Source organism: Myodes glareolus, chromosome 21 (genome assembly GCF_982192425.1).
Source record: "Myodes glareolus chromosome 21, mMyoGla1.1, whole genome shotgun sequence".
NCBI classification, from domain to species: Eukaryota; Metazoa; Chordata; class Mammalia; order Rodentia; family Cricetidae; genus Myodes; species Myodes glareolus.
Genome location: NC_142046.1, coordinates 44,486,274 through 44,514,096, shown reverse-complemented (window position 1 = coordinate 44,514,096; position 27,823 = coordinate 44,486,274). Strand labels below are relative to the sequence as shown.

At 38.7% G+C, this 27,823-nt stretch overlaps 2 protein-coding genes across 4 annotated transcripts in view; one reads left to right on the top strand and one right to left on the bottom strand.

Moving 5' to 3' along the window:
* Positions 1 to 9,419, top strand: part of Kcnh7 (potassium voltage-gated channel subfamily H member 7) — a 433,159-nt gene extending 423,740 nt beyond the window's left edge. For all 3 annotated transcript variants that reach the window (XM_048426222.3, XM_087900009.1, XM_085681045.2), the window contains 2 exons: positions 6,075 to 6,267; positions 7,846 to 9,419. In XM_048426222.3, coding sequence (XP_048282179.1) covers positions 6,075 to 6,267; positions 7,846 to 8,112 — 460 coding nt within the window. In that variant the 3' untranslated portion in view covers positions 8,113 to 9,419. The remainder of the gene's footprint in view (positions 1 to 6,074; positions 6,268 to 7,845) is intronic.
* A 7,992-nt stretch (positions 9,420 to 17,411) lies between these two features.
* The window catches only part of Gca (grancalcin), a 28,762-nt gene continuing 18,350 nt past the window's right edge, over positions 17,412 to 27,823 (bottom strand). The window contains exons 4-8 of the mRNA XM_048425868.3: positions 23,786 to 23,829; positions 23,364 to 23,511; positions 20,566 to 20,679; positions 20,193 to 20,251; positions 17,412 to 19,403 (exon numbers count right to left, since the gene is read on the bottom strand). Coding sequence (XP_048281825.2) covers positions 19,377 to 19,403; positions 20,193 to 20,251; positions 20,566 to 20,679; positions 23,364 to 23,511; positions 23,786 to 23,829 — 392 coding nt within the window. The 3' untranslated portion in view covers positions 17,412 to 19,376. The remainder of the gene's footprint in view (positions 19,404 to 20,192; positions 20,252 to 20,565; positions 20,680 to 23,363; positions 23,512 to 23,785; positions 23,830 to 27,823) is intronic.

Here is a 27,823-nt window from a genome sequence, read left to right as displayed (position 1 = left end):
TAATTTTAGTTTAGGGAAAGAGTCAACGCTTTATTCAAGACTGTTTCGGTTCTTTAAAGTTAAATTGGTCAAAATCACCTAGAGGAGACAAGCAAGTCTCTGAGTTCTGAGACTGGTTGATCCATAGAGTGAGTTCCAGGCCAGCCAGGACTACATAGTGAGGCCCTGCCTCAAAAGAAAACTCTAGGAAAAATAAAGATTCTGATAGCTGCCCTGAGTGGGTTTGGAAATTTGTTTTATTCAGTGTTGATCTCCAAGTATACTAGAAGGCAAGTATCTCAAAGGCCACAACATTATTTATTAAAGAGAGGCAAAAGTGGGCAATTAATACATTTCCTATAAACCCTATGAAAAGGCATGCTACCTGAAACCTGATGATACAACCCAGAGCTGGTAAGTTTTTTCTGCTTCCTTGATAACTACCCATCTTCCTTGCTATATCACCTTTTTCTTAGCATTAACAGCCAATTAAGCTATATGTAGGCTTAAAGGGTTACGTTAAGTGTTCTTAAATATTTATATAGTGTGCCTAGATATATACATAGTTGGGAAATTGCAAATGTTTGATCCCACAGCAGAATTTCTTAAGCTTGAATGTGCACTCGGGTCACTGGGCAAGTCGCAGAAGTGCACCTGTCAGACAGAAGGGCTGGAAGTTGCAGAGTCCACATTTTAACAGGCTGCCAGGGATACTCAGTGCTGTTAGACCAAGGAGCACAAAGAAGATGACCTAAAAAATGTAAAACGTGTTGTCAATGGCCTTTCCACTGCAGAACGCACAAAGTAATGTGTTTGCCTTCCACGACCACATTAAGTACTGCTTCGTTTACTGTTACAATTGATTATCCATGTCCTTCATTTTTCTCCCGTTGTTTATGCAGTATGCATATGTGCACATATGTAATGTATGAGGATGCGCATGTGAGGGTTATACTGATATACATATGTGTGCAGTTGTGGAGGTCCAAAGTTGACACTAGGTGTCAACCTTGATTATTTTCTAACTTACTTCTTCACTCGCAGTTCCTCAGCTGAACTCAGAAGCTGTCAGTTAGCTACCATAGCTATCCAGCTTTACCCGAGAATCTCCCTTCTCTGTCTCCTGAGTGCTGGAATTACAGATGGCAGCCACATCTGCCCAGCTTTTCCTGCGGGTTCTGGGAATCCGGACTCTGGTCCTCACATGTGTTCTGTCTATAATGAGCTCACATTCAATTATCACTCCTCATGGTGTCTCATCTCTCCTCTCCACCTAATGGCATGCCGAATTGATAGCAGGTCTCCTTTTCTACAATTTTATGCTATGCTAACAAAAAAAAAATCTAAAACTGGGTTGTTTTGTGTCTTAAAAACAAAGAAAAAATTGAACTTATGTTTAATTCCCTTTGTTCTTTCAAAGCACTTTATTTATTCTCAAAAGACTCCTTTCTAACTCAGCAAATAGACCCTAGCCTTAGCAAGAAAATAAATACTGCACATTGTGCAAACACCCATCACCATACTCTCTTTTGCTGAGATGCCCACCCAAATATCAAACACCTAATTCATTTTTGAGAACATATATACAAGATTGTATTTATGTTTAGGAATATAAGTATATATATAATATAATATGTATATATGTATGTAATAACAATTATTTTAAAAAGAGGCCACGAATTTGAAAGAAGTATACGGGAAGGCTTGGAGGGAGGAAGGGCAAACAAAATGATGTAATTATATTATAATCACAAAAGATAAAAGAGTAATTTTGTAAAGCGCTAAAAATAATGTAGGAAAGGAGACGGAGGGACAGTCACGTACATCAAATCTCAGAAAGGACACAGCAAAGTACAATGCTTGCAGGACTTTGGAGTCTGGGCCTTCGAGGAAGGGAACTGGGCTGATTTTTCCAGGCTAGAGGCGCAATCCCAAAGGAGGCAAGTTTTGCATTGGCTCACCTTCAGATCCTGTCTTCCGCGACTTACTGGGCGATGTGGTGAGGGAGAACATGATGACAGGAAAACATGGTACCCAGGAAACTCAGAAATAACTCAGAGAAAGGTGCCTACACCAAGATACATGCCCCATGGACACACTCTTGTTGATACACTGCCTCCAACTTGGCCCCAACTCAGATGGTTTCCATTGCTTCCAGGGAGTGCCATCAAATTACAAATCCACCTATGGGTTCATGTAGGGATTAGGTCGGAACCCTTGTGGTCTAGTCACTGCTCCATGACTGGATTAACCTGCCTGAGACTAATCCTTCAACATATAGGCTTCTGGGGATAGCAATTTAGATCCAAACCATAAAAATAAAATAGTAGGATTGTGCAAAATTCATGACGTACTGCCTTGAAACGTAGGGAAGAAGAGAAGCAAGACTTAGCAAGACTTGGTGAAGGCTGATCAGGAAGGAGTCCAGACGTGCTGATTCATAGCTATGCCCATGCTGATAAAACCCAGCTCCTGACCTAGGCTCATCTTCTCGAGGCCAAATTTCCTTGCAACAGACACATCAAGTTGATAGAGAAAGTCTAGTCGTATAAAGTATTAGCACAAATGGCGTCCAGTCTCACTGTGCACCAATCACTTCCCCTTCCATGTGAGAGGTCCCATTCACAGCCGCAGATGGCAACAATCAGGCATATAGCTGCCCGTGAGCATGTCTGCATCGATGTTATTTAAATAGAACCTATTTTAAAGAGACTTTTCCCTCAAAGACTGTCACTGTTTAACAAAGGCTTTAAAGGACTCAGAAATATCATCATCTTCAATGTGACTTGCCAGCGAAGCTTTTACTCCAATATCCACAGATAAGTTGTTTCACCTCCAACAGTGTATCCTGGCAACCAGAGTAAAGAGCATCATGCAATCCATTCACTACTTCGATGTCATCATTAATAGGCTAAATTTGTAGAAATATTCATGAAGAAGCTTGAATTTAGAATTTTATTCGGGACTCGGGGGGGGGAAAGGGAAATTGTTAGGGGACTCAACAAAGATGACGCACTCAATACAGTGTATACAGCCAATTGGAAATCATCATGCAAGCCAGCTGGAAACACACCGAAGTGTTTGGGAGACCTAGGTGCGGCCCCTACTGTCCAGAACGCAGGGCTTTTTAAAGGGAGAAACCATGCCCTGGCATCTCACCTGGCATCCTGGTTGCAGAAACAAGCAGTTTAACAAAAGCTAAGACAAGCGGTTCACTGGAGAGGTGCCTCACAAACAGGCAGTTTAACAGAAGCTAAATTACCTAGGACATCCTAACCTTGGGATCCCAGAATAGAGCTGGGGAGTTTTCCGTGGGATCTCCATCAGGGAGATCAAATTCTAGTTAAACCTGAAACGACCTCAGCAAGAATACAAGACCTCTGCCCTGTCTCGCCTCAGGACAGCATAATTCTGAATGAGTTAAACGGGGAAAGAATTATTGATGCAGACATAATTTGCACTGAACCTAAAGTATGAGATGAAGAATCGATTCATAACAACAAAGTAATCGTTCGGGTCTATTGAATCTGTACCACAATTACATAAGGCATTTAGTCCTCAGCTAGTTGAACTGTATTTTTTCATTTTCAGCATGCAGCTGTGGCATTTATGTGACACAATCAGATATATTTTATAAGCTATTGGTAGGAAGAATACTGAGGCACTCTCTGGGCATATTTACTGATGAAAGAAAATTTATAAGGATATATTATAATTCAAAAAAAGATTTTAATGTTACTATTAAGAGGTAAAAAGAACCTATTGTTTGGCACACCAAATCAAGAGAGTTGAGAAGAAAGTGCTGGGCACGGCTGACGTCCCTATACAGGAAAATACTATCTCAAAATTAAAATTAAAAATAGCATGTAGCTTTTCTAATGTTTGCCAGATTTTAACTTTCTTTGAAATAAAACTAATGTCCATAAATACATTTATTTAATAAGGGCCAATAGTTCTAAGACGTACTGCTCTCTCTTTTTTAATTCAATGGTAAATCATAGGCCCAAATGCAATAATTCAAAAAACGTTCTAAAAAGGCATATGGTGCAAATTTTGTTCTTACACCCACGAAATCCCATATCTTAAGCCGTCCACACCGGGGAATAAACGGTACGCGAGAGCAGATGTATGTGAAAGGAGCTGCCAGTGTGAGCAGTCCGAGGTGTGGTTAAGGGGGAAGGTTTTAGTGCTGCTTTGTTTTATGTTTGAGATAGAAAACAGCCAGCAGCATCTGGAAAAGTCCAGAGCAGAAGAATGGACTTGACCAGGGTTATCTGCAAGAAAGGAGAGAACAGGGGATAGAGGATAGAGAAAGCGTAATGAAGATAGCAGGAGGCCAGAGCAGTGAGTAACATTGGATTATGAGAAGGTTGAGTAGTTGAGGGCGGGGAAGTTCATCAGCTGGAGGGGTTTCGGGTGCAGAAGGAGGTAAGGAGGGCTGGAAAGTTAGCACTGACTTGGGGTATATAACAAGTACTTGTGAGTAGGGACTGAGGGAGCCTAAGGCTACCTTGATGCAGTGATGTGTGCTGGAGGTTAAATATCAATGGAAAACTATATGTTTCTTCTGCCAGAGGTAAGAGAAATGACCCCTTCTGACAGATGGTGACTGGGCTTCCACAGTTTGTTGAGGAATGCTAGCTTTTTGTCTGACTGCCAGCCATCCTCCGTAGTCCGGGTTGAGCTCATTCCTGGATATTTAGACTGCCTTTTAGAGTTTGGGGAATTAGAGTTTCCTTTGGACCTGGCACAAACCAATTACATTTTGCAGTTTTGTCTAGAAATTTGTTTTAAAATGAATGGTTGACTACTGGTGGACTGTGGAGGAAGCAATGGTTGTTTGTACATTGTGCAAGCCAGATGGGTCATAGAAGTGAGTAAACTTGAAGTTTGCTCTGTCTCTGAAATACTAAAGCTCTGAACCAAAGATAGGAAAGGTATTTAATGTTCAACGGCACTAATCATTCAAATAAAATAAAATAATTTAAAAAAAGTATGATGACTCACGTATAGAATTTGCCTTAAAGGGGATAGAGGCAAGATAAAATAGTGTTTCCTAGTCAGGGTTACTGTCTGTCTCTGGGCGGAAACACCACGACCAAAGCAAGATGGGGAGGAAAGGGTTTATTCTGCTTATGTTTCCACTATTCATCATCAACGGAAGTCAGAACAGGAACTCAAACATGGCTGAAACTTGGGGGCAAGAGCTGATGCAGAGGCCATGGAGGAGTGTTGCTTACTGGCTTGCTCCCCATAGCTTGCTCAGCCTGCTTTCTTATACAGCCCAGGACCATCTGCCCAGAAATGGCACCGCCTGCAATTTGCTTGACCCACCCCATCCATCACTAAGTAAGAAAATATCCTACAACCAATCTTATGGAGGCATTTTCTCAGCTGCGTTTCCCTCCTTTCAGATGACTCTAGTTTGTGTGTCAAGCTGACATAAGATTAGCCAGCACATAGTGAAAACACAAATTTTCTAAGTTTTCCCGAGATGCTATAATTGTAAAGAAATATGTTACATGGGGCTCAGTGGTTAAGAGCACTGGTTGCTCTTCCTAAGTACCCAGGTTCAATCCCTAGCACCTACATGGCAGCTCAGAGCTGTTCGTAACTCCAATTCTAGGGGATCTGACACCTTCATGCCGACATACATGCAGGCAAAACACCAATAAACCAAAAATAAAAAATGAATATAAAAGAAAAGAAATGGGTTACTGAGTTTTTCTATGAAGGGGGCAAAAACAGTTCACAAATAGTTGAGTAAAATCCTAATCAAAATCAGATAATTATTGGTCACAATATTCTAAATGTGATTTATATTTTAAAATCAATGAAGTTTTGTAGAAATAAAGGTTATTGTACACAACCCCCGTTTTTCTGATAGTATGGGCATAAGAAATTGATGGTCTGAGTCAGAGTAATTCATTCTACAGAAAGAGTTTGGTAGGAGAGAGTCTCTTTGCCCGCTCCTGTCTTTCCTGTTCAGGGCCACCCATAGTTCGGTTTGTTGGTAGCGCCAATGCTTTCTCAGCATTGACCTTTCTTACAGGTCATGACTACTTAAGACTTTCCCCTTTCCGCATGTCTTGCAGACTTGAATCCCAAATGACAACAGACATCCAGACCATCTTACAACTCCTGCAGAAGCAAACCACGGTGGTCCCTCCAGCCTACAGCATGGTAACCGCAGGAGCGGAGTACCAGAGACCTGTCCTCCGGCTGCTGAGAACCAGTCAGCCCAGAGCATCCATTAAGACTGACCGGAGTTTCAGCCCCTCCTCACAAGTGAGTGTAGACACGGTAAAGCCAAGAGTGTCTCTTTGAGTCTATCTCCCATGTCAACTGAGTAAGACTCACACTGGGAAATAAGAATTTCCATTTTTATCTGTTTCTGCTTAGAATTTCTGGAAACTGGACCTGTGTTTTTGCATTCTGTGCCCTTAAAAGTTGCAAACAATGGATTTAAAGAAAAATTTAAACAGTATCAATTACGTGTGCGTGTATGCTTATCTTCTGTGTGTGTGTGTGTGTGTGTGTGTGTGTGTGTGTGCTGCAGGTGGGGGGTAAATGCCAGAAGATAAGCATCAGGTACTGTCTCTAGATAGTTCATCTTATTTTTTTGAGACAAGCATATACAACATTGTGTGTTATTCTAAAGACAGCTCTCTCAAGGTACCAACATCACTAATTTGACTAGACTTGCTGACCGATGATCCCCAGGGATCCTCTTGTCCCTACCTCCCCAGTGCTGGCATTACAGGTGCACGATACCCAACTCTTCAAAAAGCTGCTAGCGGTCCAAACTATGCTTTCATGCTTAGGACAGCACCTTTACCTAAACATTGACAATTATCTAAGAGGAGATGCTATTACTCAAGAATCAGCCTAAATGGACTGGCACACTGTAGAACTTTTAATAGTGTGGAATAATGCTTGGCGAATTAAAATTGTAAAAAAGTACATTAGAGAAAATCCTGTAACTTGCTACAGTGCCACAAGGCAGGGTAGGTAGGCCTTGGAGAAGAAAAGAGCGGGTAGTTAACTGGGCTCAATCTGAGATTCAAATGCAGCCAGGCATAGGCGTGGCAAACACATTTGTGCCCCACTTGCCACCAGGTATCCCTAAGTTTTCATCACTTGAAGGATAATATCCATGGTAAGACAAAACATGTGACATATCCTTTATCCTGCCTCTAATTGTCTAAGAGTGCCCCTCTCAGTTACGTAAGCATCATGGGCAATGGAACCTAAGAAAGACTATTTCGATAAGTATGTATAGACAGTCTTGTGTACATTTCTGTGTGGACGCTGAATGTAAAATTTTCTAGGAAATGAAGCATGATAACAGAAGTTAGTGTGTCAAAAGGAAAATAGTGACACTCTTTACAAAATGTAGAAGTTAATTAGGCTCTTACTGGTTTTGAATGAATGGGAAATACACACAACGTGTTTTATTCTTTGCAGTTGGTTAAGGCAGTGATTTCTGATAGGAGTGATGTTTTATTTCCTTTGTTGCTTTTGTTCTTAGATAATGCTAGTCACCAAGAGACATTTCTTAATTCAGTTTAAATTTTGATTAAACCCACGCAAACACAACTCAAAGTGAAGTGTTTTTTTTTTGTTTTGTTTTGTTTTGTTTTTTAAACTGAACCTTTAAATCTGACTTCAGGGTGAAATCAAAATTCTTCACTTGAGATAACAGACCCTTAATTTTAGGGCTTTGTTTTAGGAGAGAGGTGTTGGCCAGTACCTTTAACCACATACAGCAAATGGGGAAAACAAACACATCTGGATTACACAAACGTAATTTTAGTTAGCTTTTGGAGTGAAGTATGAAAGTGTATTTTCTTTTCTTTCTATCAGTGTCCTGAATTTCTAGACCTTGAAAAATCTAAACTCAAATCCAAAGAATCCCCCTCAAGCGGAAGGCATCTGAACACAGCCTCAGAAGAAAAGTTGACTTCACCTTCAACAGGAGACGGCGAGGTGTCTGTAGAGCTTCACCCGCGACCAAGAAAAACCTACCTTCATCCCATCCGGCACCCGTCTCTGCCAGACTCTTCCCTAAGCACTGTAGGGATCTTGGGTCTCCATAGGCATGTCTCTGACCCTGGTCTTCCAGGAAAGTAACCCTTTTGTACTATTTCCTCCACATCCAATGTAAGTGCTTTTAATGGCTGTTTTCCTTTTTGTATTTAAATCCTCTCTACTTGACTCAGGGGCTCACAAGGTACCATTATTATATGCAAAAGTACTGTATATTTTTCCTAAATTGAAGCTTGTAGGGTAAAGTTGAGCAGTTAGGATGTAAATATACATTAAGAGCTTTTGGTTCCAAATGTTCAAACTGCCAGCATCTCAAGGCACCTTATTTTTTAATTTTATTTTTGAAATCATGTGCATGCTAGGAAACTCCAGTTTCTCTTGCATGGAGACTCCTATTTACCGCTATTACTGAATCAGTGCTTGATTATGAGAAAGCCTTCCGGCAAATCAGAAACTGAGGGATGAAAACATTCATGACTGCAACTCAGATGATCCTCCACTCACGGGATTTCAAGGGGGATAGAGGGAAGCTAGTCATTTTGGTGAATGGATTTCCTTCTCTATTGACATGTTTATAGTTACTTACCTTCATTTCCTAGGACAATAAAAAAGAGGCCAGGTTGGGCTTACATATATTAGTCAGAAAGGGAGCTAAATCCAAAAGTACCAAAGGATATGGTTCTTCCTTAATAGATTTATAGTTTATTAATATAAACTCCAGGCCACAGGGAAGAAAACACCTGTGAGGTTTCCTCAGGAACTCAGGCCCTAGTTTCATGGCCCAGGTTTAGAAGACCTTCAATAAGAGCTACTCATTTTGGAGACTGACAGAGCCAAGCTGTTCCAGGAAACTTCTGGGAGCTGCAGTCTCTGGGCCAGCAGGAGTCTCTATATCCTGTTTTTAGCCAGGCAAGTGGGAGAAGAGCAGAGACCTTTGTCTTTCTGCCCAATGTTTGGACAGACTGAGGAGGCGCAACGCTTCCCCAGCTGGTCGTCAGCTAAACCATTATGAACACAGGACAATATCAGTGAGAGAATAAAATGGTCTCTCGAGCAAATTCTTCAGGAGCTTCATTTCACAAGCTTCCTAAAATATTTATGATAGTACATTTTTTTCTGAAGTCTTAAACTGAAGATTATTTTGTGTATTGGGGTGGCTCCTAACATGCCCCTTACACAAAAGGACAACCACAATTTGTTCAGATTTATTTGAGACCAATCTTGCATTTGATTAAAGAGTAGACACCCATATTTTTAAAATGTTCAATTTCAGAGCATTTGTCAGCAAAATTGTCTTTCATTAAGAATGGGGTTGTTTCCTTGCCTTATTATCCCAGCTGTGGCAAACATTGTTCATTGGCCCACCTAGAACCTTTTATTTATTTTTTTTTTATTTTTTATTTTTATTTATTTATTTATTTTTTTTTAGTTTTTTGAGACAAGGTTTCTCTGTAGCTTTGGTTCTGTCCTGGAACTAGCTCTTGTAGACCAGGCTGGCCTCAAACTCACAGAGATCCGCCTGCCTCTGCCTCCCAAGTGCTGGAATTAAAGGCATGCATCACCACTTCTCCAGCTTAGAATCTTCTTAAGTAAGTTGAAAATTAAGTGAAAAATCCATTACGTATAGTATGAACTGATTCTATATTTATTCCATCACAGGATATATATATAGTAGAAGAATATATATATTAGAAGAATGGCATTTGGATGGTAAAATCAACACAGGGAAAAAAATACAACTTACAATTGTTACAATAATGATGGGTGAAATCTAGTTACATTTTATTTTCAACTCATTTATAATTTTAAAATTATTAGATACTAGCCCTTAGTGTTCTTTGCACCTGAACAAACACCTAGAAATTTGTTGGGGGCCTCTTAGTTTTTCAACTAATTCTTATGTTCCCACAGAGCTTTAAATAGTGCACGTTATTAAATGGTTGAATTTTCCTTCACCTTTGGCACTAATCATTAATCCACTTCAAATGCAAGCAATTTACTAAATGAGTATAACATTATTTCTCTATTTAAAATGTGGTGAGAGTGACCTTAAGTTGTGCTTTATATAATTTTAAGCAGTCACAGAGTTTGCCAATCTGATCTAAGTGGGAGTAAACCTGTAGATAGGGCATGCTCTTGTTCTCACTTAATTTAAAAAAATTAATCGTAAGTGATTGTGTACTTACAGCAAAAGATCAGTCAAGTCAACGAAAGTATAAAAATTAGAATGGGGCAAATCTTATGATATGGGACAGGTAGAAATGTAGATTCCAGGCCCCGTTCATTCACTCATTCAGCAAACCTTCGGACGAGGTGCCCCACACAGGAGAGAGAGAGTCAGTCCTGTAAGTAGCGAACAATCTAGATATGGATTTAGGAATCTTATTTCCATATTGGGGCACATTTCTGCAGCTGCAACACACTTCCTAAGGACTATTCTGCCGAAGCTCCATGGGCATTCCGAATACATTCACTAGAGATTGCTCATTTGTAAGGATAGAGGATTTGGCAGGTGAGGAACTGAGATCTGATTGTTTGATCTGATTAGCGAATGCTTCAGCTGCAACATTTGGCATGGCATGCATGCGATCCGGCCTATTTGAAGCCTCCATTTATACTTCTTTGTAAAAACTGGGCATGCAGGAAAACAAGGGGTAGTATGCAGGCTTCCAGCTGGCTTAGATTCTAGCACAACCCAAACCCCTTCCCTTTTGAATTCCTCCACATAGAATAATTGTTTGCTGTTTAAATCGTAAGTCTCAGAGGATTGTGTAGGACTATAAGGGAACCGTTTCTTTTTTCCACAGAATATTAATTTTAAAGATTCCCAAGCAACACAAACATACACATAACCGTAAACGTCAGATGAACAGTTGAACTGACTTATGGATAACAAAAGCAATCATCCTGACATACAAAATGCATTCCCTTGTCCCAGCCGAGAAATAACTTTAAAATAGCATTACCCTACTTAGCACCTACAGTAAATGCAATCTGCCACCTCCAACTTGGGGTCCTGCCTAAGGCCGGGTCTGAGTGCTGCACCAGCCAAAAAGCAGCCCAGCTTTCCTTGGAAAGAATTAGAAGCACTGACATAACACCTTTGCCCTTAACCTAAAATTATCATCTGGTTCCATGTCCTTAAAAAAAAAAAATGCTATCTTAAAGTTTATTTGGCTGAGATGCTCTCCTGCTGCTATTAATTGCTGGACAGAGAATTGCCTCTAAGACTCATCATTTTATCCCACTGGGGAGTCCCCTACTTTAATTAGTTGATGAGAAAACCAGGAATAAAAAAGACTGAAGTGATCTTTTTTAATATAATAGTCACTAATTCAACAAACAGGGAAAGCAGGGGGCCATTTTAAGACAACGTAAATTTCAAGTCCATTATAATGGACTGGCCATCAGAATGAAGTCTTCTACTCTTCTTGTCAGGTAAAGTGACACTAGGAATCAGGTTTAAAATGTGCGTATTAGAGCTCAAGGCTGTGTGGCCTTGAACTTGCACAATGGCTCCAAAATACCCCGGAGAAAAACATTTATAGCCAAATGCCATTTTCAAATCACAACTTACACATTATAGGTAAGGATGAAATGTATCACATCCTCAGTATATATAAAAGAGTAACTACAATAAATAACATGTTTTATAGTCAGGCAAAAAAGCAATTCAATAGGTTAATCAGCTAGAAATGAACTGCAACTGGGCATAATTTAATATAAGGGACTCAATATTGTTGATTCATGGATTTAAAAAAAACTCAGAAAAACAAGTTCTCAATGTGTTAATGGGCTTGTCATTCAATGTTTAAAACCTTTAGGTCAAAAATAAATGAGTAGCTATTTTATTTTTAATTCCAGTTTTGTAGTAACATAAACATGTCAATACTGTGCTTTCCAAGAGGCCCTGGGAAGACAGCTTGCTGTGGGGTGTCCACAAGCTGTTGTCCTAAGTTAGCAGCGCTCACATCACCTCACAACTTGGAAATGAAAAGTTCTGGGTCTCATCCCAGATCCCATGTAAAGAAAAAAAAAAAAAAGAAAGAAAAAGGGAAGGCTGGGACCCAGCACTGGTCCTTCAATGAGCTCTCCTTAGCATGGTCTGTGTGCACACTGAATCACGGAAGTCCTCAAAGTACACCCTGTCGTCAAGGCAACTGGAGCCCGGCAGCTCTTCTTCCATTCACACGCCGTGTGGCCCTGAGTGAATCTCCCTCTCTAAGTTTTCTCCTGAATCTTAAAAAATGAGATGGTAGTTCTTGCTTCACGAAAGTTTGAGGAACAAAATCGAATAAAGGAAAGTGCCTGGCACAAAGCAAGGGCTTAAAAAAAAAAATCCTAAAATGACCCCCGGTGCCGCTACAAGAAACACGACATTAAAAACAAGAAGAAAAGTTTTCTTTTGAACAAGTGCTAAGTAACAGAATCGCTGCTTCCATGACTAAAGCTTTTGAGTCTGAAAAACGTAACTGTAGCTACCATCTTCCTGTAACTTTGTGCTATTAGCACTGCAGCTTTAAAGGAAGAATATTGACAATAACAGCAGTGAGAATATGATTCCCACGGTCAAAAAGAATAATTTCTCTGAATTAATATTGTATTCTGGAAGGCAACCTGTCCAATTCAAAGCTACTAGAGGGTGTTCTATAAAGGCTAGTGCACTGTACAGTGTCTCCTCGGACGTGAGTGTTCCCACATGGGTCTTTCAAACTCTTTACAAAATACAGTCCAATTTGAAAGCAAACACAATTGCTGTTTTTACAAAAACTAGACATTCCCAGGGTAATAGACATTAAGCACCCAGCTCCTTTCCCTCGTCGCACAAGGGCATTCTGAGTTCTCGTGCTGGAAATGGCCAAAAGGCTCGGCATGGTAACACTGAAATCAAATCCTACCTATCCCATTTATGGTTGAGGAAAAGCCCAAAGTGACCCACAGTATCCCAAACCATGTAAATACATATGACTTTTGAACTATCTCTCTGAAATGTACATGTGGAGGTGTGTGGAAACCAGGCACTGTGTAAAGATGCAAATTCATCCTATGGTTTGCACAACACCACAGAGTGGTGATGTTCAGGTAGCAGCACGGCAATGATGGCCACGGGATTATCAGTCTTGCCTCCACCCGACTCTCCACACTGACACTCAAACACTCAATATATAACAAACCCCCAAAGCGGTTTTCATGCCCCTGACAACGATGAGGTCGCTAAAAGGAAACAGTATTGTAGGGGCCACCTCTTCTGCCTTAGCTCCCAACACCTGTAGACACATCCACAATACAGACGTTTACTTGGCTTTCCATAGGTTGCCCCTTCTCTCCCCGAAACCCCAAATGTTCTCATTTAGAGCTGCGTGCTTCTGTTTCTTCTTAACCTGGTGTTCGCCTTTGAAAAACTAAAGGCATATGTTTTCGATGCTTTACAAAATATTAGGTATTGTGACTAAGCAAGGTCCACCCATGCCTAGGATGTCATATTCTCTTGTGGTAAAATACACTTTGTTTTAAAGCCCAGTATAGAAAAAACAATACTCATACAAGATGCAGACTTACATTTAACAGCATGAAAAGAAACTACCACAGAGATTATTTTGTTGACTAGTCCGTGGCGGTTGAGAGATGACTAACTGGAAGTTATTTTAAACTACCATGTTATAACTACAAATGAGAATTAAAAAAATCACAGAAATGGAATGTATTCAAAACTATACACCCAGGTGACCCAGTCCATCACTTTACCAGCCATGATCAAACTTGTAAACAAACACAGCAAAAGCAATTGCGATGTAGTGTTCCCAATTAAATATTTTTATTGTGCGACGTAGAAATGTGAGCATGGCTATTCTTTTAAAAGTAATGTCAAGACTTAGATTAATGCCTACACTGCACTCCTGTCATCCGGGACTCCTACTAGTCAACGTGTTTGGAAAGTTGCGAAATAATTGGGGACACCTGTGATTTCAGAGCATTCTATGCTTAACTCAACATTCTCTGGGCTGCTTCTGGTATATTATGACGCGGTTTTAAAACTCCCACATGTGAATAACCACAACTGTGAACATTCCAACTGTATTAGTTTTCATTTTGATTTGCATTGTTTGCGGGTGCATAAGCATAGTCTACACCAGATTCCTTATCCCGAACTAGAGGGAAACTTGAACGATGGATAGAGCTGTGACGAGCTCTCCCCACATTCTCCTCATAGAGTTTTGACAGCAACGAAATGGCACGGCACTCTTCTCCCAAGTGGTACAAAGACCCAGTAAAAAATATCAAGAAATCCCTACTTTATGCCTAGGCGCCTACGGATTTGAAAGGCCCAAGACCTCTGTATAGCTGAAATGTTCAGCTTATAATGCTAATGAGAAAAATATATTATCCCAGAAGACTTGCCAGTCAGTGAATAATGCACTTCAGAAAAGAATGTGTGTGATCGCTTGAAAACGTGATCTGATCTAAGGAAGTTCACTCACATCCTGTTATATAGAACTTGGGAATGCTTTAAATGAAACGAAACCATCGACCAAAACACATACTACTTCATAGTCTTTATGCACATAATGTAGCATGGAATCATAATGCTTTTGAAAATATTCTGTGCAGAAATATTTATTTTTTAGCCAATATTTTCCTCAAAGATTGGTATGTGGTGTTGACAGTGTAATCTATTTGCACAGTTAGTTTTGCAATAACCTTCTACAAATAACTGTACATAAGAAAAAAAATGTAAATTTTCTGTAAAAAACGGTTGCAACATTTTGGTAGCTGAAAGAAGTATACAAGTTGTATTGAAAATATAGTATATATATAAATATATATATACCTAATTCAAGAATGACACATAATTTATGATCTATTTATACATGAAAAATTCAAGAATTTGTAAAAGAATTTATTTTGGGGGAAAAGACAGTAAATCTTATTAGCTAGCTAGTGTACTTTTCATAGCAAAGTCAACCAATTCCGACATTTTATTAGGTACAGGACTAGATATAGGCATGGTGGTGCTGACCAATTCGAAATTCACATCATTGTAACAGTGCTACAGTTTTACCAACAGCAAGCTGGGCTGAGCAGTGAGAGCATTACATCTGAATGTAAAGAACCCAAAAACATTTTACCTATTGCCCCCATCAGAACTATGGTAGTGAATGACTGACATGTTTATTATTCACAAAATTTTCTGAAGAACACATGGCCTTTAACATGCATTCAGAATAGCTCGCTTGTGAATGAAAGCTTGGCTCATCTTTTCATTCAAGAATAAAAGTATGCAGCAATTATTTCCTCTTGCTTCGGTTTCATACGGGCTTAATTTCTCCCCTGGTTGCTTTTGTGTCACTTAAGAAAACTCATACTATCCTCAAAGACACTTCTAAACAAATATTGGTTGGCTCTGACACAGCATGCGCTAAGGGTAGCATTGTCTGGGTAGTAACGTAGATTCTTCATGCTTCATGTTTAAGATGGAAGTGGAAGAAGTCAAGAACATATGTCCCCATGGATTAAAAGTAAAACCAAACTTATTGCAGATAGCAGGAAATATTACATGGCCCTCTGTCAGAGAAACTGATTGTAAAATCAGAGTCAAAGTACAGAAGGCAGAATACCTGGAAACATCCCACTGTATAATTATCTCTTATCCTACGACACATTTGAGGGTCCTGCATTTACACAACTGTGAGAAATTAAATATGCATTAAAAAGTCCAGTAAATCCTAAAGTCAACTTTAAATGGCCTATAATTTACAAAATAACAAGAGTCTTTGATTAGTGTATTTCTAGAACAGTAACATCCTCACTCTTCAGGTTATCTTTTGCAATTTCAATAATCATAGAAAAATAAGATAACTAAATCAGCAATACAGACAATTAAATCGAAATGGCTATGTGCATGTGTCTATATATTTAGATGTTTATGCTTAGAGAAAAGGTTAAACTCCAACCCCCAATACGCCAGAATTGGAAACCCATCATCCCTGGCTCACACCTCTCTCCATACAGCTATTGAATGAAGCTCTGGAACACCTTGATGTTAATGGAGGGGCTCACCTGACAACAAGAGCAGCACATGGGAAAAACCCTGTCCATTTTCTAACTGTGGTGCACGGTAGGCAGGTAGAGGCGCTCTGTATGTCTTCTTATTGCATGTCCGGACTGACAGAAGCGAGACTGGGTTTTAATATACTGCGCTATGTGTAATGAAGCTGCTTGGATTAAAGGAGTGATAAGAACATATGTTTTTTTCCTTTGTAAGGATAAAAAAAATGTCTAAAAATAAGAAGGGAACATGACAAGAAGGATTCAGAGCACAGGTTTCCTAGCATCTAAAGCACAGACCGGTCTCGAGTCAGAAGGGGTCCCCAAGTTCTCCACATGTTTTGCTAGCAATTTTCTTCTCAGTGTTTTAAATTACAAGGAAATTTTAATCTAATCCATGGAGAGATGTCTTCATCTTGTTCTAAATGAGAAATGAGAATGGTGTTCATTTAAAATGCTGTCTGCATTCTCCACCTCACAAGACGTTCTAAACATCTGCATTGTACCCCCAGCAGTATGTACATACTCTCCAGACATAGTTTAGATGATACCTTAGCCTTAGGCAGTTATTTGAGGAAGCTTAACTCACTACATAAATGATTGCATTAAAAACAAACAAAAGGGAGCTTTTCAAGCAAGTACCAAAGTAATGAAAGAGCAACGGTTGAGTTTTATAGTTTTAACCGGAGGATGTGATAACCAAAAGTAGTCTGGAATTCTGAGCAATGGGTTCAATTTACAGATTATTAAAAACATACCCCTATCAAATTTACAGAAAGCTGTTCATGAAATAGAACAAAACATATCTATTTTAATTTGTCAAAGATAAAAGGACATTTTAAAAAAAGCACATTTCTCATAAGTAGTATTTATTTTGTTTGTTCAATTAGTAATATCATAAGATTACAAGAGAACTTGATGTGTATATTTTAATTAAAGAAACAATCACAAATTGATTTTGTTATTTTTTTAATTGCACAGAGTTTAAACTACCTTGATAAATTCTACTTTCTTCCAGGGTAAATGCCTTTTCTGAAAATAAATATATAACTTGAATATGTATTTGTTACTTTCCTTTTTCTGAGTGCATGCCTAAAACAGGTTACTGAGCACAGCCCTTAAAAGACATTTTCAGTGGACCAAATCGAGACTCCCACAGCATTGATTTTCCCTGGATGTAATTTGAAATGTGTAAACTGCCACTCAAACTAGAAGTGCAATACCCGACATCTAATCATTGGGCAATCTTGTAGATAACTGCTGAATTAACGCACTGTTGTTTGAACTGACGCATCCCAGAAGAGTACATATGTAACACATTTTGTATGATACAAAACTTTACAGCAAGCTATTTGAATGTTTATTAAAAAATTCTCAAAATGACATGGAGACATGTTTACTGTATAAATAAAAGCACTTATACATCGCGAGTGTTCATTCTTCAATAATTTATAACATCATATTGTGGCTTCATTTTCCTACAAGAGCTTCAGATTCTGTACATTCAATGGCTCAGCTAATATTCTTTCAGGTTATCACATTTGTGGTCATGAAACACAATCAGAGGACAGTTTGTGTGGCGTATTCATCAGTCAGTTTTTATAAAACTGAGCAAATGGATTTGATAGCAAACTATAGAGTAATCAGTGTCAAAATGATTAGGCATCACTTCTTTACCCGGATCTTCTCAAGTAAAAGCATTTTTACATTTTTCTGTAATTATAAAAGAGGTTTGCCCATTTAAAAAAAAAAAAAACATGGCATTTTCTTTAAAAATATTTAATTTGGTCACCAGTTAAACTAAAATTATATCTATTTGCATTTTTCTTCAGCTAGATAGAAATTTAGTTAAAATATATGACAATTCAGTGATCTATAAAATCTTCATTAATAAAGACAGGTGTCTTCCACATTAGAAATGAAATGAACTCTGACATCTTATACCAGAGGGCTTAGTGCAAAGAACTTGATGACTATTTGAAATCTCTATAGAAAATTTCACCAGAAATGCTGCTAACAGGGACCACAAAGGGAAAAAAAAAACAAAACACTTCTTGGTACACCCCCCCCCCACACACACACACATCGCACACCCCACACACACACACATCGCACACCCCCACACACACACATCGCACACACACCCCCCACACACACATCGCACACACACACACTCACCCCCACACACACACGCACACACACACATGCACACACACACACACACACACACACACACACACACACACACACATTCATGCCATTAATCCAACATAGAATTCCTGAACAGTAGCGGATCACATGAATTTTTTCTCATCTTATAAACTGTCGCCATCACCTAGGGCAGCACGGGTTTAAAGAAGAAACAAGAATAAATGCTGACACTCACTAAAAGGTGTCATTCTCCAAAACTGGTTGATTTTGAGAGAGAGGACATTTTAGGTTATCTATGCCATTGCTAAGAAAAGAGAAAGATATCTTCATTTTAAAACGTTAAGGCAGGCACAGGTCTTCACCTTGAACCTCCATGCACAAAGTGGGCGAGACAGGAGGACGATGGGTCTGTGTCCTAGTGGACCATGTAGAAAGATCCTGTCTCACAGAGCAAAGCTAAGCAGAAACAAAGATGTTAAAAAGAAAAAAAGAAGAAGAAAATAGGAAGACAATAAAATATTTTGTAGAAAAATAAACAGTGAAATATGAACAGGTAAAACACTATCTACTACTGTAGGCTGACAGATTCAAATTCAGAAAGTTTTAGGAGCTACAGGTTTCTTATTCACAGGCCAAGAACATGAGGTTATGTTCTCTGGTGGGGCAATCAAAGTCAAAGCCAGCAAATGTGCAGATGTCCCTCCCCTCTAACTCACTTTCTCCCAGGAACAGCCACCGACGTGAACAGAATCAGAAGTACAACTTGTAGCCTTTAGATAACAGATCAAGTTTTATCTGGACGTTTGTTACTTGGCTTCGTAGACAATCTGTCACATAACTACATTTCTCTACACTATTATTGTTAAAAACGAAGGCTCAGGTGCGCTTATATCAATCAACCACGTATCATTAGCAACATTTCAGGACGGCGTACATATGTCTGCAACACCGTAACTTTTCCAAAAATTATATATCCCAAATAAAAATGTTATTGCATTGAACTGTGCTTTCAGGTAATTAACAGGAAGGGAGCGGAGCTTTAAAAGGAAGGGATACAAAAAAGTTCTACCAAACTTCTAGCTTTCGGTAGTCCAGTCTGTTTCAGTGAAGCAGAAGGATTCTTCAGTATTCACCTTTTCAAGGCTAGGCTGTCAAATGGTCATAGTGCCCTGCAGAAACTAAGACACAAGGGACGTTATCATAAGGCAACAAGTGGTTGTGTTTGAAATGAACTATCTTCCATGAGAACGTTTACTATAACAAAATGAAACTGTTTACGGCTTGTAATTCAAACACATACATATCGATAAAGTATTGTCTACCACATACCTTCCATTAAGAAATGTAACAAATCCAAAACAAAACTTCTAAAGCACTGAAGCACTCATGAAAACCACTAGCTTCAATTTAGGAACAACCGGAAGTGGGTTCACGGAGAGTGTTGGAACTGAAAAAGTAGCAGCTTCATATTTTGTCACTGAAAATATTCTTTCTCTCTCATAGGAAAAGATAACTACAAGTTGACAACTCTTTATGAAAATAACGTTAGTGCTTACCATTAAAATATTGGAAAAACAAACTCCAAGCATGTGCCATGCGATTTTACAGTATACCAACAATAACCTAACATGGGCATTAGTGAGAAATGTGGAAAACAACGTAGCCACACAAGGTATTATTTCCAGGGTTTGTGCTCTGGATCAATTACTGGTTTTCAACATTTTATTGCCTCTATATATTTATCAATTAATTGTCTGTGTGTGTGTATGTGTGTGTGTATGTCACACTTGAATACATGTTCATGACCTCATGTCATGAAGCATATGTGGAACTCAGAGGAAAGCTTTCACAAGAATGTTTTCTCTTTCCTCCACATGGGTCCCGGGACTCGACCTCAGACTATCAGACTGGTGACAAACATCTACATGCTAAGCTACTGTGTGTTACAGTGTATCCAGAATACTTACATCCTCATACATGAAGTTCACAATCCCTTGTTGCAAGTGATCTCTTCGCCTAAAGAAATCTGTACACACAAAAATGATGCTTTAAGATTTTATAATTGAAAACCCATTAATTCCCAGTGTCAAATGTCTCCTGGTACTAGGACTGCTAATATCTTAAGTGTCTTAACATTCTAAGAACCTTACATATATAAATCTTCTAAAGCTCAGAGATTCCAGTGTTTCTTTACTTATATTCATATTTTAAATCCTTAAGACTATTTAGACATCATAGTGAATAAAGAAGAGAAAACACTTATAATTTTTTAAAAGAAACAAAGACATTATTCAAGAAAAATGGCCACATAAATTGAATCCACTTTTAAATGTTGAATACCTGTCAGGGCACGAAGTTTCACACAGCAGGCAACATAGTCATCAAAGAAAATTCTGCCATTCTTGCTGTAGCGTTTAGCAATAGCAGCTAGTGTCTGGGGACTCAACCTATAACCTAAGGAAGAAGATTGACACATTAAAACTTCAAAGTTAAATACCATGAAATACCCAAAATACAGCTATTAATAAAGCCATGAAAAAGAAATAACTTTCAAAATTCTTTCTACACAAAATATATCCTATTTATTTTTGGTAGGACTGAGGATTGACTATAAGTGCTTACACATGGGAAAGAGGCAAGAACTCTACCTCTGAACCAAAGCCCTCAAAAGCATATTTTAAAAATACATTAAATTAATATTAAAAAATTCTAAGACAAGAGACTTTTTAGTAATTTCACCAGGTGGTACAGAGCTGGCACAATTCTAACTCTGTAACACAGTCAGTTCTAAGGAAAGAAAATAACTATCTCCTCGGGCATGTAGAATATATTTATGTTTATGCCAGGCAGTGGTGATGCACTCCTTTAGGAGGCAGAGGCAGGCAGATCTCTGAGTTTGGAGTTTGAGGCCAGCCTGGTCTACAGAATGAGTTCCAGGGCAGTCAGGGCTCCACAGAGAAACCCTGTCTTGAAAATCCAAATATATATATATATATATGTCACTAATCTAGCTAAAGATAAAAATCTTTACAGAAGGAAAAACTCCATCTGTAGCTATTGTAAAATACAACCCATATGGCTAGGGGCCAGGGCACTTTCTTGGGTTGTATTCCCAAAACTACAAACAAAATAAATCATATATATATATATATATGATTTCATATATGCGAGATACATATGAGAGATCATATATCTGTATGTACATACATCACATGCATACACACACACACACACACATATCTCCCAAAAAACATACTTAAAGTAACAGTCATATCAAAACACACAAGCTAGTCAACCACATGAAAGTGAATTTAGGCATCCTTCTAGTGAGTTATGATCTGGATGTGGTATAAATACAATTCCTAAAATTTCCCCATAACTTGAAAGGCTCTAAAGATATTTGAAGGTGTTAAGTTTGAACGACCCAAAAGAACTTAAACCTTTGATTAGAGTTTTAGGGAGCACACACAACACAGCAATTGTTCGTAGGTCAGAAGCAACTTGGAAGGAGTCAGCTCTCTCCTCCCACCACAAGGGCCCTAAGAACCAAATTCAGGCCATCCAATTTGGCACTAGGTGCTTTTGCAGGCCCCAGAATAATCTTTTCTTACACTCAGATGCTTGGTTGACCCCTTTGCACCTTTTTACTTTTGAGAAAAAAATATATACCACACTAATTTCTTAAAATTATGCTATTAAAGGTAGAGTTCAATCAATTTTTATTATGGATTTACAGTTAAATATGTTTATATAGCCAGGATTTTCCCTAGATACGAAAACAAAATGCCTATTTATATAACTAACTTTAAAAACTTCACTAGTTTGAGCTCTTTGGCATATAATTTAAGCCCATGTGCCTTGAGTTTACATTTTAATTTCAAACATAATTTTTATGCATGTACATTTTGCTTATAAATAACCTACACAAAATTATAAGATAAGAAAATTAAGAAAACTACTTAATGTTAGGCAAAACTTCATAAAGTATGGTCTATGCTTACAACTCAGAAGATGGAGGCAGAAGGAACTCAATAAATTAGAGGCAGGCCTGGACTACATAGTGAGTTCCAGATCAAGCTGAGTTATATAGTGAGCAGAGTGAGAATCTTTCTAAAAAATAAAGAGACAGATGGACAGATGAGAGAGAGAGAGAGAGAGAGAGAGAGAGAGAGAGAGAGAGAGATGGGGGGAGGTTAAAAGAGGAGAAAGTAGCATAGCATTACTTGTTAGCAAATTAAGCATCATTGTATATATATTACCACTCTTTGCAAGAGAACCAAGAACTTTAGCCTATAAGAAGTACAATAAAAATAGTTACACCTTTTAAACTAATCTGAAATGCAATCTTCCCACTTTGAAGTTTTTCCATACCTATCTTGTGTGTTCTAAATCGTGTGAGAACAAAGAAGGAAAGGGAAACAAATTATTCTTTAGGTTGAAAAGCTAGATTCCATTACAAACGTGTGCTTGACTGAGATAAGCCTTTCATGAATAATTAAAGAGCCCACCAAATTACAAACGAATGGAATGCAAGTGGTGGATGCTAACAGTAGAGATGATAATTATACGCAAGGAATTAAGAATGGATGAAAGATTGCCTTTGGAAGAAACCTCAAACAAATTTATGGACTGGAGATAGGGCTCAGAGACACTAGGCTGGTCTCAAACATGGAAGACTGAGGTTCAATCTTCAATATGACAATAAAGTGAAGAAATAACTACAATAGTGATTGTATTAGTGTCTTGGATCAGAATTTACCCACAACTGTGAGCCCAAATTGAGGAACACACTAACAGAAAACTTAGTAAATTAAACAACTCAGATTTACAGTTTGTAAACTGAAAAGATAACTCAGTGGTTAAGAACACTTGCTGCTCTTGCAAGAGGAACTAGGTTCAGTTACTAGCATGCATATGACAGCTCACAACCTCCTGCGACTCCAGTTCCAGGGAATCTGGCACCTTCTTCTGGGTTCCTAGAGCAACAGGCACACACATAATACACATACAAACTTGCAGGCAAACACTCAAGCTCATAAAATAAAATAAGCACCTCTTTTATAAATATAAGAAATTCATAAATTGATCAAGGAGCAAAGATGGCTTTCCTGGATTCTAACGGACGCTACCAGACTCACCCATGACAGTGATGGCTTGGCTGAGCTCGTGGTGCTCTACGGTGCCGCTTCGGTCTTGATCAATAGTCATGAAGTTCTGCTTCCAGGCATTCAGTGCTGCCCAAAGCTCCTTGAATTCATTGAACCCCATTTTTCCTGTATAATCTCTCTAACAGTTTTATTAACAAAAATAAGTTTTGGTAGCCGAGGAAATTTATCTGATCATACAACCCAAATCACTAACTAAAAAGGGCATATTCTTGTGTAGTTAGCTAGCAGGATCCAGTCTATGAATAGATTGCTGTGTGAAAATGTAATTATATAGACTTTAAACAGGATCTTACAAAATACAGTTAGATCTAAAATAACTGACTTAATGTTAAAAAAAGCAATAACTCTATATTTATAATATAAAGATATTTTCTATCTTTATTCAAGGATACATCCAACATGGCAATCATAATTCTGCAGGTTTCCAGACTGAAGGCTGTAAAAGATATTTAGTATTAAAATATTATATTATTCTCAGTTATATCTACAAAACATCAGGATAATCTTCAATTTCAAAAAATTTTTAAAAATTGCAAACAATATAAAATTCACGATTTTATATTTATTTTAAATATAAAATATTTATATATTACTATAAATATTTATTGGCTGTTAAACACTTAGAATAATAAAAAATAAAATACATTTTAAAATCACTGTCTCCAAACTACTGACACAGGTAAGCAGTTACGAAGTCGCCTAAAGTTAGCGTGATGAACACATCACAGGCACTTGGCTTTGCCAGGAGTCTGGGCAGAAAGCTGGTTTCAGTCTTTAAATCATCAGAGACAGAGAGAGGGAGGTTGGCCTGGATATCTGCTATGGATTCAGAAGCCAGAAGCTGTGCCAGGCTTAGAGAACAGGCGAGGGAGTAATGTAAGAGGACTTTGTCAGGAAGGCAAAGAAGGCCAAACAATAAAATTCTTGAATATTACACTGTAAACCAATGAACTTCCCTGTGGTGATACAGCAAAAAAGAAAGTGGAACACTTCCTCAACCTGAACTCTGCTTCACAACAAAAGACTCAAGGTGAAAAGAAATCAGGTATAGGTGGATCACGTGAGGGCTTAGTAAGAGGTCTGGTGGGGAAGCTCGAGCCTCTGAGCGGAGGCAGCTGTCTTCTCTTCAGAGAGGGGAGAAAGGAAGACCACTACAAGCCACATGAGGAAAGGCGTTCTGGGGCTCGCATCCGCCATTCCTTGGAGACACAATCTCTCTCACAGCAAACCCGCTGATCTTCTGGCTCCTAGTCTCTCCCCCATTTTTCTGCCATGATCTACAGGCAACTGATGAATGCAGAGAGCAGGAGCAAACAGTCTTTCCATGGGAAGAGCTCATCAGTTGGTTATACAGTACAAAAGAGTCAGCCCTGAAAACATCCACACAAGCAACACCATACAGACTGAGAAGGTTTGTTTACGAGTCTAAGAATATATATGTATATACACATATGTATATATGGATTTGAAAGACAGAGCAAGGAGGAGTACATGGGAAGGCTTAAAAAGAGAAAATAGAAACAGGAAATTATGCAGTTATATCATAAACAAAAGGAGTAATTAAAAAGAATGGGGTTGCTAGAAACATTGACATTTCCATATTTATTTACAATGATGACCTTAGAAAAAAAGTTCAGTCTTTCCAACCTTTAATACAATTATATTCAAATAGCTGGGTTTATTTATCTAAAATAGGAATATGTTAGCACAATTCAGGTAAGTTTATAAAATTATTTTATCTCCTTGATATTAAAGAGTGAAAAGATGATTTAGATTCACTTTATTTTATATTGCTTGATAACATTTTGAAATCCTTAAAGATAATTAAAGGAGATAAATTTCAAAATACCTAAAGAAAAAGTATAAAATATTCAGTTAGGAACAAGAGCTGATTTTCTTTAGCTGTTCTGGGTGGTGTCAGTGTTAGGGTTGTTGGTTGTGATGTGCTAAGAACGACACTCAACAGACCCTCGGTGAGGGCTTGCTGGTCAGAAAGTGTGGGTGCATTCCTTTGTTGCTGTTGTACAAAACGCCCAAAGAATGGAGCAAGTGGTGGCTGGTCACGTTCTGTCTGCAGGCAGAAGCAAAGGGAAATCAATGCTTTCTACATTTTCTCCTTTCATTAGGACTCTAGCCCATGAGGTATGTCTTTCACACTCAGCGTGGGTCTTCCTAGAAATGCCCTGATAAACTCATCAGGCTGTGTGTCCAAGGTGACCCCAAACCCAGCCACGCTTGAGGTGAAGACTCCCCATTACAGTGGATTACATGCTTTTACACAAACACGCCGAAAGTACAGCGGTCCTAATTTTACAAATAAAGAAATCTGAGCCAAGAAAAAAAAAGTGGTTTTCTGAATTCATAAAGGTAGTAGACAGAACCACCCAAACTGGGGCCTAATGTTCCTCCGTGAGTAAAACTATAGGAAATTGAAGAAAGTTACATGAAAAAAAATTATATAGTATGTCATCTTTTTTTTTTATTTGACTTGGTTCACATTCAGGAAGTGGGATAATCAAACCAGATTAAAACAAAAATTAAAAATTAAATCAACAAATAAGTATATCCTAATATCAGGATAGAATGAGGTATTTAAAGAGTAAATATTTTTATAAAGTGGAGAGACAGGCTTTTCATCTAGAAAAGGACAGACTTTACTTCCTCCTTTAACTCACTGGAGTGGACAGATTTTTTTGTTGAAACGGCTTAAGCCCTTAGAGGAAAAGGGAAAAACAGAAAACTTATTTTGCAAGTTAGACAGTCAAGGGATGTGGCTATTTAATGCTTATGCATAAAGAGAAATGCTGAGAAACAACTTAGTTACCTTGGGAAAGATGCCAAATGTCTAAGAATTTGGCAGCTTCTGAACATGTGTGTGAAGGTGGAGCTAAAAAGAGAGCTGAGGGAAGGGCTATTTTAAGAGCATGTGAAGACCCAGTCCCTCTCTGCCTCTAGCTGGATGACTGTCACACCTACCCTCTCACCCAGGGGGAGTTTTGCTTTCTGGAGATGTTTCTAGGACAGTAGGCACAATGGAATGAACTACACTGAACATGAGCCAATCAACGAAAAATTTGCATAGACTTGGGAACACTGAAACAACAGAAAGGGCAGCCCGAAGGGAACAAAGGAAATCTCCCATGACAGTGACACTCGAACCACACAATCCAACTGCCCAGCTTCACCTTCCAAAGCAGCCCACAGTCAACAAGTCTGGGACTCATACCCAGCATTTCCGGGAGACATGAACAACAAGTGTCATCAGACACCCTAGAAATGACAAGGAAGACAACCAAATAAGCTGATGAATAAACACACTGCTGAGGAAGGCAAGGCCATGCAAGAACATATTAATAGTTTCAGAGAGATAATAGAAAGCATAACATCTGTGAAAACGAACAAAGGTTCTTAGCGCTTACAAAACACACCACCAGAAAGGAAAGGCACAGAAGGTTTATAAAAGAAGGCTGAGAAGATTTCATTAAAAAGGAGAACAGACTACTCAGCCCCAGGAAACACAACTGAAGAAAATTTCCCAGAACAAAAAAGTACAAGAGATTCCAGACTGAATACACCCACACAGTTCCCCATGCAAGACCACAAGGCATGACACTGTGAAATGTCAGAGCGGCTGGGACCTGTGAGGGACAGGATGATCCCTGAGCTTCAGAAAATGAAAAACAAATCTCAGGAAGGCAAGAAAGAGACAGGAGCTGAGACTGGAAATCCTTCTGAAAATGTGTGTTGATGTGGGATTCGCCTCTGTATGCTGTGAATATCATTGGTTAATAAAGGAACTGCTTTGGGCCTATAGCAGAGCTATAGGGGAACAGAGCTAGGTGGAGAAAGCTAAGCTGAATGCTGGGAGGAAGAAGGTGGAGTCAGAGAGAAGCCATGTAGTCCAGCCAGAGACAAACACTGGAACTTTAGCCGGTAAACCACAGACACATAGCGATACACAGATTAATAGAAATGGGTTAAATTATATGTAAGAGTTATCCAATAAGAAGCTAGAGCTAATGGGCCAAGCAGTGATTTAAATAATATGGTTTCTGTGTGATTATTTTGGTTCTGGGTTCCCGAGATGAACAAGCAGCGCCCTCCAACAGTGTGTGAAAATGGCAAGAAAAACAATGTTAGGGATGTCGCTGGCAGGAGCATTTAAAGCTCCCTGTCTTTTCCTGCCTCTGTCTAGGTGGATGCTACCTATTGCTCTATGGAGAAATTCTTTTTGAATTATTTGCAGGAATGGGTTGTAATGGAAAATACCCCTTGACAAGCAGACATTCAAATGACTGAGACAAAATGAAAGCATTTTCAGACACTTAAAGTCTCAAAAATTGGTTATAATCCATGCACCTTTTCATTAAAAGCTACTTCACTCAAGCGGCTTCTGGACATAAAGCAAAGAAAGAAAAACCAACCTACAG